A 16,925-nucleotide genomic window follows, 5' to 3' on the forward strand; every position below is an offset into this window, starting at 1 on the left:
GAGAGTGCAGTGGCGCAATCATGGCTCAATGCAACCTTAAACTCCTGGGCTTAAGAGATCCTCCCACCTCAGTCTTCCAAATAGCTGGGACTACAGGCATGCACCACCATGCCTGGTTATGGTTGTTTTACTTTTTTTTTTTTTTTTTTTTTTTTGGTTTTTTTTTGGGGGGGGTTGGGGGTAGAGATGGGGTCTCACTATGTTGCCGAAGCTGATCTCAAACTCCTGGCCTCAAGTGATCCTCCCACCTCAGCCTCCCAAAGCACTGGGATTACAGCATATAATCTTAGCCTCTGTGCCTGGTTGATTAATTTGTTGAATAAATATTTGTTGAGCATCCACATTGTGCCAGTCACTATTTAGGTAGATGGAGGGGATACAGCAATGAATAAAGCAAACAAAAATTTCTAATCCCATGGGGTTTAATTTCCAATGGAGGTTGACAGGCAAAAAATATATATATATAAGTAAAAATATATTAAATATAATATCAGAGCATGACAGGCACAATGAAGAAAAAGTGGGAAAGGATCAAAAGAATGCACGGGTAAGAGTGAGACCACAATTTCAAATAAGGTAAGAAGGCAACATTTGAGCAAAGATTTGAAGAAGGTGAATATTGAGGAAATAACATTCCAGGCAGAGGAAGAGCATTACTGTATTATGACAAGTCAATGATCTAAAAGCACAACTAAGAAGGCTGTATCCTCTCTCCTTAGACTTCCCAGTGACTACGTTCATTTAATTTAGATAAACATTAGGAAGAGCAACAATAACGTCCAAGTACTTCCAACATACTACTTACAGTCTTAACCACTAAATGAATAACATAGTCATTGAAAGAGAGTGGCATGAAACAGAAAAGATTTCTTCAAAAGGTAAACTGGTCTTACTTCCTTTCCCTCATGTTGTAGTTTTCTATTAGTATCCGTCACTTGATTCTGTGGAGAGAAGACAATTTATACTCATAAAAAACAAACATTTAGACAATAGTTGAAAAAGATCTAAATTTAATATGAAAAGAATGGGAATAGGTAGTTAGATATTTTCAGTATTCCACTACATATTGGTCCAGTGGCATTCTCTTGGGTTTAAATTATGTCAACTTTTCTACTGGATGTTTGCATGACCTTTTGAAAAGAAAAATTACTAAAAAATATGGTGAGTTTAGAACAGTTCTAAACTAAGATACTATAATAACTGAAGATCACACTTTAACTTTGGGGAGACAAGAGGAAAAAGGGGAGAGAAAAATAAAATAGAAAGAACAAATTTTATCATAGATATTCTTCATTTCACCAATGTATTCCTAGAAAAGTTGGGTATACACTGAACTTTTTAACTCAAGTCATAGTTTCCCTGTTTGCTTATTATTTTATTTTTAGAAAATGCTTTACCTAAATTATTTTTGGATCATTAATTCTGAACAGCTCCTAACACTTCCATACTTCCATTTTTCCAACATAGTCTCTCCATCAGATAGTCAAAAATTTGTGAATACGCCCTTAAATGATCCAGAGTTCATTATTAAAGGAAATGGCATCTACTTTTTTTGATACCCACTTTTGACATTTCAATGATGGAAAAAATTAATTATATAGAATAGTAATTTCCTCATCATCTGTGATATCAAAACATAAGCAATACTAACTTCTATTATATTGTTTAATAAAGGCTTTCTAGCCTTCCACCAGTAATTGCTACACCTTATACTTTTAATGCATCCCCTAACCTAGCATTTCCTATTATGTCCCTTAGGACATCAAGAAGTGTTAGTGAGCAGGTACTCTGCACATGCACACAGCCATGCACACATGAGCACACAAACACAGACACACAGACACACACACACATACACACAAACACACATGATATGACATGCACTGTAAATGCCCAAGAAAGGGATATCGTATAGGATGTTTTCCAAATTTATCTGACATAATACCCTTTAACCGAAGATCTTCTCAAGGAGCTAGTTTTTTAAAAGACCACACTTTTGAAATCACTGCTCTGAACTATACACTATACCTGGACTATCATTCAAAGCGGATTACCATCTGCACCTCCATCCAAAGACAAAATGAACTGTGAACTCCTCCAGGAAGCCTCTTTAAAGTACCAGAAAGGGAGGCAAAAAAAACAGCAAATTCCCTCTTTATTATTTACTTAATGGCACCACCTGTGAAACACTTTGTGGTTTTATTGCACTGGGCTCAATACAAATTAAGAGTGATAAAGCCATCCAAAATGCACATCCAAGACAATGTTAACAGAAGCATTGTCTAAACGGGGGTCAGCAATCTGTTTCCATAAAGGGCTAGATAGCAAATAGTTTAGGCTTTGCAAGCCATACAATCTCTGTTGTAACTATTCAACTCTACCTCTGTAGCAGGAATGCAGCCATAAAGAAAATACATGTAAATGAAAGGTCATGGCTGTGTTGCGACAAAATTTTATTTACACAAACAGGGGGCAAGCTGGATTTGGCCTAAGAGACAGAGTTTGCTAACCCCTGGTCTAGAATAAGCGTGATGGTAAGGTAGTAATACCACACTATGAAATTTACAATTGGATGCCACATTTTAAGAAGGGCTTTACAAGCTGAAGCATGGTTAGAGGTGAACAGATTTGGAGAGGGAGTCAAAGCTATACCACATGAAAAACAGATGAAGCAATTTTTAGCCAAAAGAGGAGAAAAATATTCACTTGGAGACACTATACACCGTACCTGGATCCTACGTACTATAAACCATATTTAAACAATAGCTGCCCTTCAAATATCTGAAGAGCTATCAGAAGTAAAGTGGTTCCCTAAAAATGGAGCTTATTACTCAAACCAATGCTTGTTACTAGAAAACAGTATTCAGCTCAATATAAGAAAAAGCGTTCAAGCAATGTGAATAAAAATCATAATGGCTTCCTTGGGTGATAATGCTATCCCCATTATAGTAGTTATTCAATAGCAAATTAGATATTTTTTATCCTAAACTGGAGATCTCCCAAAATTCAACCCTCCATAATACTCGTAAATTCAGCAACACTGTCTACTAGAGTAGCCTTATTTGCCTTATGAAGGGACCATTTCTCACTTTTTTTCACCTTAAACTCACTGTAAAAAATACATTTTCCATTGCAACTCAGTACACAAGTATAGGGAACACACACACAATTTTCAAGAAACAATGTTTATCCTTAGTACATGTAATACACTCTCTTGTTTTCTATTCAATTCGATTATATTTAATTTCAGTTTTTGCCAAAAATACTGATCAAGGAACACTAAATTAATTTCATGCAAACCATCGTTCTGAAACATATTCCTAGGAACCTAACGAATGCTTCCAGTAAGAAACATAATAACTGTGGGCAGGGTGTGATGGTTCACACCTGTAATCCTATCACTTTGGGAGGCCGAGTCAGGTGGATCAACCTGAGCTCAGGAGTTTGAGACCAGCCTGGCCAACATGGTGAAACCTAGTCTCTACTAAAAACACAAAAATTAGCTGGGCGTGGTGGTGCATGCCTGTATTCCCAGCTACTCGGGAGGCTGAGGTGGGAGAATCGCTTGAACCGGGTGAGGGGCACAGGTTGTAGTGAGCCAAGATCATGCCACTTCACTCCAGCCTGGGTAAAACAGCGGAACTCCGTCTCAAAAAAATAAATAAAGATAATAACTGTGTCAATACCATTCAATAACTATTTCAATGCATAACAATAAAAAGAAGCCAGGCGCAGTGGCTCACGCCTGTAATCCCAGCACTCTGGGAGGCTGAGGCAGCGGATCATTTGAGGCCAGGAGTTCGAGACCAGCCTGGCCAACATGGTGAAACCCCATCTCTACAAAAATACAAAAATTAGCTGGGCGTGGTGGCATGTACCTGTAGTCCCAGCTTCTCGGGAGGCTGAGGCAGGAGAATCACTTGAACTCGGGAGGCAAAGGTTGCAGTGGGCCGAGATCATGCCACTGCACTCCAGACTGGGTGACAGAGTGACACTCTGTCTCCAAAAAATTTTTTAAAAAGAAAAAGAAAAAGAAAATATACCAGCTATCTAGCATGCTACTTCATTTATTTCAAAGAAGATAAGTGTGTATATGTATACACTGAGAATCAAAACAAATAATGGGCATCTTAGAGTACAATTTATTTTCATCAGTATGTTAAAATAGCATTAACAGTTGTTAATACTTTTTACATTGTCTAAACTATTTTCTAGAGTTCAGGAAACTTTTTATTTCATAGATTCTGAACCTAGGTCAAATGGATCCCCCTAGACCAGAGTCTCCTACGTGTCCTGCTAGACATTAATCCCCTCTGCCCTCAAAGTAACTGGGTGGAGCCTGAAACAGACTAAAACCCTAAATCAGTAGCCTCCAGTTCAGGTATTCCCGCTGGGGCATCCTCAGCAAGTTGAAGGAATTTGCAACTTGAAGAAATTTGATGGAAGGCAAGGGAAGCAAGAGGAAAAGAAGATGAGTACCAACCAGCAAGTGATATCAGCAATTCGGGAGCATTATGAGCTATAATCAGTACTACTGTGCCAAGGAGGTATCCCACCACATGACTACTTCAATAACCAGAGACAAAACATTGTGCTGACTATCATGGACCAGGGCACCAAGGAGCTATGGGAGAAGTGTGGGATAGAGGCATCAAAGGAGCATAAAAAAGAACAGCCCAAGATGAGTATAGGAAGATGCAATGGCTGGGTGAGGATAAATAGCATACACAGGTCCTGGCAGGAAACCCCATATCTTTGTTTACACGCATTTCAGAACTTTTGTCCAGCTGAGGCTCATCAGCCCACAAAATTTAAGGATTATAAAGGTATGGACCAATAAATAGAAAGATGCACTATTAAGATTCTTTAATATGGTCAGTCATGGTGGTTCATGCCTGTAATACCAACACTTCGGGAGGCTGAGACGGTCAGATCACTTGAGGACACGAGTTCAAGACCAGCCTGGCCAACATGGTGAAACCTCATCTCTACTAAAAATACAAAAATTGGTCAGGCATACTGGTACATGCCTGTAGTCCTAGCTACTTGGGAGGCTGAGGCATGAGGCACAAGAATTGCTTGAACCCAGGAGGCAGACGTTGCAGCGAGCCAAGATTGTGCCACTGCACTCTAGCCTAGGTGACAGAGTAAGACTCTGTCTCAAAATTTTTTTTTAAAACAGGTTCTTTAATATCATTTCAGATGGTTCACTTTTTTAATAGATGTAGAAATAATTCCATGTTTTGTATCACCTACTTATAAGAAAAGGTTCTCTTGGATAGTGTCTATGAGAAATTCAAGAAGGTTATCATTTTTAAAGTCTTGATTACATTTGCATAGCATATAGTCATTTTAAGCAGAAAACTAAATATTTAAAAAGTTATTTCAGGCTGGGTACAGTGGCTCACACCTGTAATCCCAGCATGTTGAAAGGCTGAGGTGGGGAGAACTCCCAGAATGAGGAGTTCCAGACCAGCCTGGTCAACATGGTGAAACCCCGTCTCTACCAAAAATACAAAAATTAGCCAGGGGTGGTGGTACGCCTGTAATTCCAGCTATTTGGGAGGCTGAGGCAGGATAATTGCTTGAACTTGGGGGGCAGAGATTGCAGTGAACCAAGATCAGCCGCTGCACTCTAGCCTAGGCAACAGAGTAAGACTCTGCCTCAACAAAAAAAAGTTATTTTACGGTAGCAAGTTCAAGTTTCTCATTTTAAAATGATGAAACATTTTAGAATGTTTACAACAGTTCTAAACATACAGGAATGTTTAAAACATTAGAAATTGTTCTCAATTTACACTATGTTCTCATGCGTGTATACATTTTTTAGAGACAAGATTCAAACTATTCATGAGATTCTGGCCCCATTTTATTCCCCATATGAGTGACTCGAACCACCAACTACTGGGTCACCCAAACCAGAAACCTGAGAGTCATGGACTCTATTCCAGATATATGAGATACTATATCTCATAAGCATCTCCACAGTCTGCCCCTTCTTCATCATCTCCTTAGTTTTAGTCTTCCTCATTTTTAACATGGATTTCAACTTATCATTTTCCCATATGTAATGAAAATTTTGTTTTAATGTGTACACTTTAACACTGAATTTTCTAATGAACATTCAAAATTGTCAGTTGAACCTGCAGGAAACTTAAAATACAAAGAGAAGCATTTCAGGTACTTTTGTTCAGCTGAGGCTAATCGGCCCACAAAATTTAAGGATTACAAATGTATGGACCAATAAATAGAAAGACGCACTATTAAGATTCTTTAATATGGTCAGGCATGGTGGTTCATGCCTGTAATACCAACACTTTGGGAGGCTGAGACGGGCAGATCACTTGAGGACAGGAGTTCGAGACCAGTCTGGCCAACATGGCGAAACCCCATCTCTACTAAAACTACAAAAACTGGCCAGGCATGGCGGTACACACCTGTATTCCTAGCTATCTGGGAGGCTGAGGCATAAGGCACAAGAATGAAAACATTAAAATTATTTATTATCAAGGGATTATTGATAACATTTTGGTATATAGTCTTCTCATCTTCTTTAATGCTTATTTATTTACATGTAAAGTATGTGTATTTAGTTTATAAAAATAGTCATACTGTTCATACATTTTAATCATCTTTATACATTAAGCAAATATCTCTAATACTTTCCAATGTGAAATATCCTCTATACTGTAGTTTATTATTATTTCAAATAGATGTACCATAATTTCTTTTAGTAATCTTCTATTAAATGATGTTAGGAACACTTTTAAGTTTTACCTATTAAAAGAAAACATCATATGAACATCCTTGTACATGCACTTACAGCCTTAGAATAAATCCTAAAACTATGTGGGGTTTTAAGTATTGGCACCTTATTGTTTAAATCTGCATTCCTTTAATTTGTTTCTAAATTGTAGAGCTCCTTTGTATTTCTTCTTATGTAAACTGTATGTTATTGTGTATTTCTCAGTTTTCTATTAGAATGTTCACATTTTTCCTATTAATTTATCAAGAATCTTCATATATAAGGATATCAACAATTTGCCATAATGTGTTTGTAAGTATTTTTTATTATCTGCCTTTTAAGTTTTAATTTGTAGGTACAATAGGTTCTTTCCTTTTAATGTTATTACATATATCAATTTTTTCTTTCTGGTTTAGAAATTTTGTTTAGAAATGTCTCAAAATAATATAAATATTCACCTACATTTTCTACTAGTTCTTTTATGGTTTTATTTTTTACATTTAACTCTTTAGTTCCTTTAATAACATTTTACATTTAACTCTTTAGGTCCTTTAATTTTAGTATGTTGAATAAGGAAAAGACCTAACTTACTTTAAATGAAAATAGTTAAGCATTAAAGAACATTAACAATAAATCAAAAAACTGTTACCTCTCGAGTAGAGAAAACAACTGAGAGGGGTACTAATGAGAGATTTAATTGTGATGGCAATATAATATTTCTTAAGATGGCTGGATACTGTTGTACAGGTCCATAAATTCTTTTTTAAAACCTTAGGACCTAATGTGTTTAAACTTAAGAATTTTTGAAATTTTTTAAAGATATTAAGGTAAATATTGATACTATATAATACCCCTACCCAATGAGGAGTAGGATGGCACCACATAATCAAACACACTAATATTTCTGCAGCAAAACACAAAAATTCATTCTAAATAAAATAAGAAATTTGATAGTTTCACATGATTTAGGTCATGTTCTACAATCGAGTTTTAAAATTATTACAGCTTTAGAATACAATATAATGTCTGACAGCCCACTTTGCCCCTCAGTAAAACTGTGTCTTTGCTTTCCTTACCAATAATTTTTAAAATGAGTTTTATACTCACTGTCAAGTTAACCCCATGCCCAGGAAAATCCTTTTAGGATTCTAATTCAAATTTCAATAAGAAAAAAATAATTAAAAGCATAAGAACTTGAAAGAAGAAAATAAAACTGTTATTACTTACAGATCATATGAGGAGTATTTACAAAGAAAACTCAAACTACATATAAAGTATTATAAATAACAGAAGAGCTTACTGAAGTAGTTAGATTTAAGATCAATAAGCAAAGTGAGTTATCTAAGATAAGTGACTTTGCTATGCCAGGGACCAGACAAATGTGCCTAGCCTCCTTCCTGGACCTTAAACTGTCACATCAAGAAATAACCTTCATTCTTTGGTAGAAGACCCTCCACAACAACCACTGGTTTTTTTCTTTGGCCTAGGTGGCATGCTATAAAGAATTTTATAGCAATGCCTTGAAATTCTGTCATTCTACAATGACAGCTTTTATCCAGCAAGGATAGAGAAACATAAAGACTCAAACTGAGTTGCTGTTTAAAAGAACCAGCTACTGATCACTGGTTCTGGTCCACATGTAGTTATCCCAATGAAAATATAACCTTAAAAGGGTATTCTTGGCCGGGCGTGGTGGCTCACGCCTGTAATCCCAGCACCTTGGGAGGCTGAGGCGGGTGGATCACGAGGTCAGGAGATCAAGACCATCCTGGCTAACATGGTGAAACCCCATCTCTACGAAACATACAAAAAAATTAGCCGGGCGTGGTGGCGGGCACCGGTAGTCCCAGCTACTCGGGAAGCTGAGGCAGGAGAATAGCGTGAACCCGGGAGGTGGAGCTTGCAGTGAGCCGAGTTCGCACCACTGCACTCCAGCCTGGACGACAGAGCAAGACTCCGTCTCAAAAAAAAAAGGGGGGGGTATCATTTTTAGCTAAAAAGCCATACTCTCAAGAATGTACGTTTCAGTATAAATTCCTTTCTAATTATACAAAAATCTTCACTACAAATATGTGTTCTGCGTTATAATCCTTAATCCTTTAATCCTAATGAAAACCCCAACACAGGACGGAGAAACAGTGTCTCTTAGAGCCTTCTTACTTTGAGTTTCTGAGCTTCTCCTCTCACTTTCAGCAGTTCAGTTATAGAGTCCACAAAGCCCTGGTAATGAAAGTTGCACATTTTCTCAATTTCTCGGTCATGATTACGGATACGAGTTTCAAGCTTCTCCATGAAACGTCCATGTTCTTCACCATCATAAACAGACCTTTAAAAAAAATGGCAGGAAGGTTATATCACGGTTACTTCTAAGAAGGAAAAACAGAATTACAAATCAAGAAGCAAATTTGGTTTTTAGATATTTAGGGCACTTAAGCCACAAAATAATCTAATTGTATATTAACATTGCCTCATTGTTAAATCAGTATTTTTAAGGAAAATCCAAACTTTTGCTTTCTTATTCATTCCAGAATATTTGAGTGCCTGACAGTATTCGTCACAAAATTCTCATCATAAAATTAGAGGACTGAATTACAACTCCCTTGTACCTTTCTTTCTCAATTTAAGTAGTCTAGAAAAGCTCATTTTAGTTAAATTCAACTATCCAATTGCTCCATGACTATATTCAAGAAGTTGAACACAGCTAGAGAAAAACACACAGCTGTTCTGGCTAGACTCAGGGTAGCCATGTAACTGCAAATCTAAATTAGGCAGTCAATATCGCTAGATAATCCTACTACAACTATTCCCCCATCTCACATCACAGAAAAACCACTTTGTATTCTAAAGTATTTATGTGTGGGAACCTTACCTTGCCCTCTCCTCAAATGTTCTTACCTTCACTCTCAGCTGCTGATCTGACTATATACTTTACAGAAAAAAAAACAGACACAAAGAACTACCTCCACTTCCCTCACTAAAATCAGTCTACTTTACATCTGTAGCTCCTACTCTCCACCTTCCAGTAACGATAAAATAAGTGTTCCAAGCTCTTATCTGCAATTCAGTCCCTCCTGTTGTCTCAAGAATTTTATTCCTGCAAGTTTTCCCTTTTATCCCTCCTCGGTAACATATATTTCTCCCTCTTTACTAGATGATTATCATGGCTATATAAACGTGACTTTTATTTATATATAATTTTTTTTTTAACAAAAGATTAAGTCTCAATATGTTGGCCAGGTTGATCCTGAACTCCTGGCCTTGGACAGTCCTCACACCTTTGCCTCCTAAAGTGCTGAATTTACAGGCATGAGCCACTACGCACAGCCTATACATATCTTTTTAAATCCTGCCCTTAACTACACATCCCTCTCCCCTTCCCAGCAAAACTCCCTTCCACTTCCTCACTTCTTTACTTGACTAAAGTATTCATTGTACTCCACCTAATAGCAGCATTTGATATGGTTTTATATTCTCTCCTTCTTTAAACACTCTCTCCTGTAGACTTCAATGATACCACACTAACATGTTTCTTAACCTCTCACTGATGTGCCTTCTCAATTTCCATTCTCAGCTCCTCCTCCTCTATTACATTCCAAAGTATTCCTAAAACCTCTTCCCTTCTCCACCTATGCTCTCTCATTAAGTGAAGCCATCTAATTCCATGGTTTTAAAATATCATCTCTGTAGTGCTGATTTCCTAATCTATACCTATAATTCAGAGCATTTCCCTGAGCACTAGATTCAAATATCCAGCTACTATTTAACTCCAATTGGGTTTTTAAAAGCCATCTCATTATTTAATATAGAAAAAAAAATCTTTATTACTAACATATCTCCACTCCCATACCAGTTCCTCCTCAAATTTCCCAACAACCTACCCACCCCATCACAGCTAAAGGCACTATACAGTTGCCCAAGCCAAAAATCTAGGAATGATTCCTAATCTATCTCTTTCTGTCATATACTCTATCCAATACATTAATAAGTCCTGACAACTCAACCTCCGAAACATGTCTTAAAATTTACCATATTCCACCATTTCCACTACAACACAATCTAAATCTATATTACCACCACAATGGACCAATGCAATAGCCTCCTAACAGTCTCCATTCTGCACTTTGCATGTACTCCGCCCCCTGCCCCAAAACAGACACTCCACACAGTAACGAAAATGATCATTTTCAATCAATAATTTAGATGTTATCCCCTGCTTAAATCTCTCCAACAGCTTACCTTTATAAAAGAATTAAAATCTTGAATCTTTATCGCTGCCTGTAAGGGCCTATATAATGTAACCTCAAATTACCTCTCTAACCTCATTTCTCTCCTCTCTCTAGTTCCCACCCAAATTCCTTTCCATCCTCTATGTTCCAGCTACCCTGGCTTTTTTTAAAGCCTCTTCCTGCCTCAAGAATTTTGTTTTTCCAGTTCTTATACTAGTAATGCTCATCCCCTATACCTTTGAACAATCTCTTCCTCCTCATCGTCCATGATATGTTGTCTATCTCTGCCTCCCCACAACCCACCTCAACTAGATTATAAGCTCAAGGGCAAGAATTTTGTCTGCCATATTGTACCTCTATAACAGTGCCAGACAGGTAGTAGACAATAAGTAAACACTCATTGACTAAAGAATGACTAACACTATCTTTAAGGACTCTCTGATTTCTGACATTTGTTCAAGAAATACTCATTTGCTCATTGCCAACATTTTCTGCTTCTATAATCCTTTCTGAGTACTGGATCCCTATCCTGATCCGGTGGATCAGAAACCACACCCCCCTCAGGAGGTCAGTTCTACCACCCAAAACTCAGCAATAACCATAGATGAACCAAACAGTCATGTACGGCATAATAATGTTTTAGTTAATGATGGACCACATATACAATGGTGGTCCCATTGTATTATCTAGTGAAGTCATAGCCTTTGTAACGTTGCAGTGCAACACATTACCTTTTCTATATTTAGATATATAAATACGTACCAGTATGTTGTAACTGCCTACAGTATTAAGTACAGCAACGTACTGTACAGGTATGCAGCCTAGTAGCAATAGGCTATACCATATAAACTAGGTGTGTAGGAGGCTATATACCATCTAGGCTTGTGTAAGTACACTGTATGATGTTCACACAACACAATCACCTAATGATACATTTTTCAGAACACATCCTCTCTGCTAAGCAACATATGACTGTACATGTTTGGCTTCCAGTCAAGATTCTGAACACTTACTTCAGAAAAGGCAGAGCAATCTGGATTCATTCTCCTTCCTTTGAAATAAAGGGAGATTGTCAAATAAATTATAAACAATCCCCGCTTTGACAAGTAGGAAAACTGTAGAATAACCACTTGCCTGAAAAAAACTGTTTGGAATACATAACAGAATCTACCACTGACATTTCAAGTAATCTCAAATAAGCTTAACTTTTCCCCTTTTGAAAGGAAAGGAAAAGAAAGGTTTCCATGTAAAGATACCCATTTACCTTGACACTTGGAGAACTTGGAGAACGCGAAGAATAAACTGCATAAGCTGATATATTATTCAATATTAGACAATCTCTTGGTTTCAAATTCAGTACACCCTGACTTGACTCAGTATACTTCTAAGTTAGATGGCAAGTATAGTTCATTCTACTGGGTAAAACTTCTGTTCATTTCTTCCCTCCAGAGATCTATGTTAACATCATAAAAGACAACCTCACAGAAAAGCAAATTCCAAAGTTAAGAAATTCAGAACTTATATTAATAATGCCTCCCTAGGCTCTCTGATCTTCCCATTAAAAAAAAGAAAATCAAAAACCTAAGAAAGGAAAGTGGATTTTAGCTGCCTATGTGGCCTTCATCTTAGCACTGTAATTAGCTTGCTCTATATAAGTCTTTGGCCAATCCAGTTAATCTCTGTGACCTTCAAGTTTCTCATTTAGAAAATAAGAAGCAATCAATTACAATTCTCTTAAAAGTACTAGCTTAGCTTTAAGTATCCACAATTCACCTCCATTTTCAAGTTTAGTCAATAACGCTAAGATCATACATTTGTAGAAGTCTAAATAGGCAGTAGTTCAAAACAAGTTAATGGACCGGTGGTGGTGGCCCATGCCTCTAATCCCAGCACTTTGGGAGGCCAAGATAGAGGGATTGCTTGAGGCCAGGAGCTTGAAACCAGCCTGGTCAACATAGTGAGATCCCATTTCTTTAAAAAACAAAATAAAACACAAGTTAATAAAGTTTCTACCTGCTTATCACTACTCTCCATCTGTTACTCCTATCTTAGGACCATTATGATTGTAATATTCTATTTAATTATTATGCAGAATAACATGAAAGGTTTGCAGTGGATCCCCAGAGTATTTTGAGAATTTAAAAAAAAGAAAGAATAAAATGTAAAACACCCATATTTAAAACAGGGGATAAAGACTATATTTAAGAGACTTTATGTTCCACAGGTATGTTTCAGGAAATCCATGATTCCCAAATCCTATGTGGATTTTGTATATATAGGTAGATGTACATATATGCATTTTTAAGAAAAAAAAAGTTTCCCATAGTTTCCATCTGGTTATCAAATACGTTAAAAACCACAGATTGAAAGATTTTATTTCAAATTGTCTACCAAAGGAAAAGGCAATTATGAACTGATCACTACCTACCAGTTCGCCATGACACAGCATTTCAAGTATATTTAACTATAACACCTTGCTAACCAACATATCCTTCAGATATAAAAGGCTAAAAACAAAAATAAACAAGACTTAAATACTGAAAAGGTCAGAAATTTACTACTGAAGCCAATCTAATATCAGTAGTCAACATTGCAGTTGAACAAAATGTGGCTTTTCTCTTTTAATAAATACCTTAAGGTAGAGAAAGACTGCCATCTAGTGATGGCCCTTTTCTAACATTCCTTGAAACGATGTGGCCTTACAAGTAAACAGGACTGCTTAAAAATCTAAAAACTGTATTCCATAATACCTATTGATCAGAGACTTATAGCTGATTACTAAATGATATGTAAGGTACACACCTCTAATGTTTAAATTTCCATTACTATTAGAAAGCAGGATCTTGAGAACAAAGGCATAGGTTTTTGACATGTCCAGGTTATATTGCAGTTAAACAAGACAATCTATGGAATAAACTGTACCACTAGTTTAATTATTTGTGATTATCTCAATAATAGCCTAGTACTTGGTAAAAGGCAAACAAGAAGAAACACATGGAAATTAACTAAACTTTTTATAGCCTAAATTTGACTCAACTAAATAAATGCTGCCATGTGGAGTCTGGTTTCCAAAAACCCCCAAATAAACCACCGGTTTTTGCAAAAAGTAAACTATTTATCCTAGTATAACTATCTGGTGCATAGTTCTAGATTTCATAATAATACTATATCCATATACCACCTAAATTTTATGTGCATATTAAGAGATCTTAATTTATAAAATGGCACTCGAGTAATTCTATTGAACAAATATTTACCATTCCCCTGTACTGAACCACTACAGGATTATATCACTTGCTTAGAGCCTATATTAACTCAAATTTGCTTGTCAAAGAAGGAGGAAAAATAATGTTATGAGCATTATTTCATTTAAATCCAATGCATCTTATAAATTGGACATTATTCCCATTTTATAAATGAGAAACCTATAACCCAAGAAGATGAAGCAACTTGCCAACTTCACATAGCTACAAAGTGTCCTCTCTACTGCATTAGTCTATCTCTTAGAACGAGGAAAGCAAGCAGGTGGCATGGGCCCCTAAAATGTTAGTTGAAAGAGGTCTTAGAGATGGAATACAAAACTCTCATTGTACACTCAAGGAAACTGAGGTCAAGGCAAGTTAAATGCCTTAATCAAAATTACATTGCCTGTTACGATACAATTAGGCCTGACCCCCAAAGAAAACAGAAAAAGCTAATGCCACATGAAGCCCAACACAAAGCTAAGTGGTTTAAAAAGAGAGAGAGAGAGACAAACTTCTGCTTCAAGATGAGTAAGCTGCCTATTAGTTGTGCCTATGCAACTATTCTCTTCTTCCTCCTATTGGAGGAGTCCCAATTCATTCTGATATTTCTGTCCTACCACAAAAGATAAATATTAATTAGTCTGTAAACCAATCATGGTAATTGCATTCTCTTTGTCAGTGATCAGTTAATATATGGTGGTGTGACACACTCATCTCACCAATGAGAAGGAAAATCTGTCAGTGAGGGTCCAAGAAAAGGTTTTCTTTCCTGAAGCATTCAGGAAAAGAAACTGCTTTTCCAGCCTTAGACATTGTCCTGTGAAAGCATAATGTTTGAGGATGCAGTAACCACTCTGAAAAGGAAGAAGATATTGCCCAAAAAATAGAATGGCAAAGGGGAAAATGGAAAGCACTTGGCTCTTCAATAGTGATGCAATCCTGAAACAGCCCTATCTCCAAACATCATGTTATATGACTTAATAAATTTCCCATTGTTTAAGCCACTTTCCCTCGATATTCTGCTACTTGCAAAGGAAAGTATCCTAAATGACGCAACATTATTCAGTCTTCAAAGGTAACAAGCAAATCAAAGAAACAACCAAGAGCAAGTCAGAGTCTACACACTGCAAAGCAATCTTGTTCCCTGGACCTACGCCATTCTTCTCCTTTTGCTTCTAGTTTACTTAGGAGTAACTCCCATTTGCCCCTCAATTTTCAGCTTGTACCTTTTCTGGGAAACCTTCCCTAATCACATAGACTCTATTATGTGCTCCTCCTCGGTGATTATCATCTTTACAGAATTTATTAAACTATATCTGATTGTCCATTCACTTGCCAATCTCCCTGTGGGGAGAGACTATGTCTTACCCATTTTATCTCCACCTCCTGGCACACAGCCTGGCACAGAGGAGGTCCTCCATATATGATGAAGATGGAGAAAGAGAAGGAAAGGTAGGAGACTAACTGATGAGGATTTCTAGTTGTTTCAGAGGTGGATGCAAAAGTGCATCTCATGATACAAAGCTGTTGAGATGTTTTCAGAACCACGGAGAACTTCAAGACACAATGAACTGAACATTTCGGTTTTTGTTTTTGATTAATTCAAGGAAAAATTCCAGAGTTTATTCTGGTCTTTTCTTTTTCATATATATGTTTTTAAACTTCTGTCATGGTTTTATTCCTCAAACATTTTCTTCTCATTAAGCTCCATAAAAGCATCATTAGTATTTTTGTTTATTCCAAATGTTAAAAATAAAGTGGAAAAACAGATTTGTGCATGATGTTGAAAGAGAAACTGCAGGAGGTCAAAAGGAGTTTAAAGTCCCTTCTCCTTACTTCAGTTTGTCTATCAGTTTAATTCCAACGTTACTATTGTAATCTGGATGTTCTGAGTGCATAAAGATGAAGCAGATCAATCAGATCATCATCAATGGCAGGAGAAGCATATGCTAGTTAATGAATTCTAACTGAACATTATACCCAAATATTTTTGTACTGCCACAGGAGATCAAATACATTCAAATCCTTTTTCCAGCTCTGAAGATACCAAGGTATCCAACTGGCTTCACATGAAGATAGCCCATATAACCAAAAGAATGCTGTGATGCAGATCTCTCTCAAGGCAGGAAGGGAACCCCAATGATGGCTATCTTCAGAGGAATAAAAACAGGGTGGAGCAGTTTCAACTGACACCTAGCCAAAGGGCCTACTAAAACCTGGTTTTGGTTAAATACCACAGGAAAGTAGAGAAGGGGAAACTGTCACAAAACATCAGTCAAATCAACAACAGACTATTAGGAAATAAACTAATGAAAACAAGGAAACTCCAAATTAAGAACATAGAGACTGCCATAACTGCTACTATGATAATGTCACACTACTAGAACAAGTAATCACTATCAGTAACTGAAGATATAAAGGCAAAACAGGATTGTTAGTGGCTTCACTTTGTCCTTTGTATCTATTGTGTTAAGTGCAAAAAGATTTTATTTCATTGCATCTTTCAGTGGTGGTCATGAAATCTGGCAGATAAAAGTTAGATCATGAATGTGGCTGCTAATTATAAGATAAGGTATAAAAAAGTAACTCTACAGCCTGGTGATAGTCATGAATCTAACCTGGAAAACTGCTGAAAGCAGAGTACTAATACAATTGTTTAGGAGTTATAATACACTTGGTAGGTTAGCTCTCGTTTCACTGCATGTAATT

The 16,925-nt window shown here is 36.8% G+C and overlaps 1 protein-coding gene across 1 annotated transcript in view; it reads right to left on the reverse strand.

Annotated features, from left to right (window-relative positions):
* EXOC6B (exocyst complex component 6B) overlaps positions 1–16,925 on the reverse strand; it is a 705,989-nt gene that overhangs the window by 608,080 nt on the left and 80,984 nt on the right. The window contains exons 2-3 of the mRNA XM_011980671.1: positions 8,906–9,071; positions 894–941 (exon numbers count right to left, since the gene is read on the reverse strand). Of these exons, the coding sequence (XP_011836061.1) occupies positions 894–941; positions 8,906–9,071 (214 nt within the window). The remainder of the gene's footprint in view (positions 1–893; positions 942–8,905; positions 9,072–16,925) is intronic.

Source organism: Mandrillus leucophaeus, unplaced genomic scaffold (genome assembly GCF_000951045.1).
Source record: "Mandrillus leucophaeus isolate KB7577 unplaced genomic scaffold, Mleu.le_1.0 Scaffold216, whole genome shotgun sequence".
NCBI lineage: Eukaryota > Metazoa > Chordata > Mammalia > Primates > Cercopithecidae > Mandrillus > Mandrillus leucophaeus.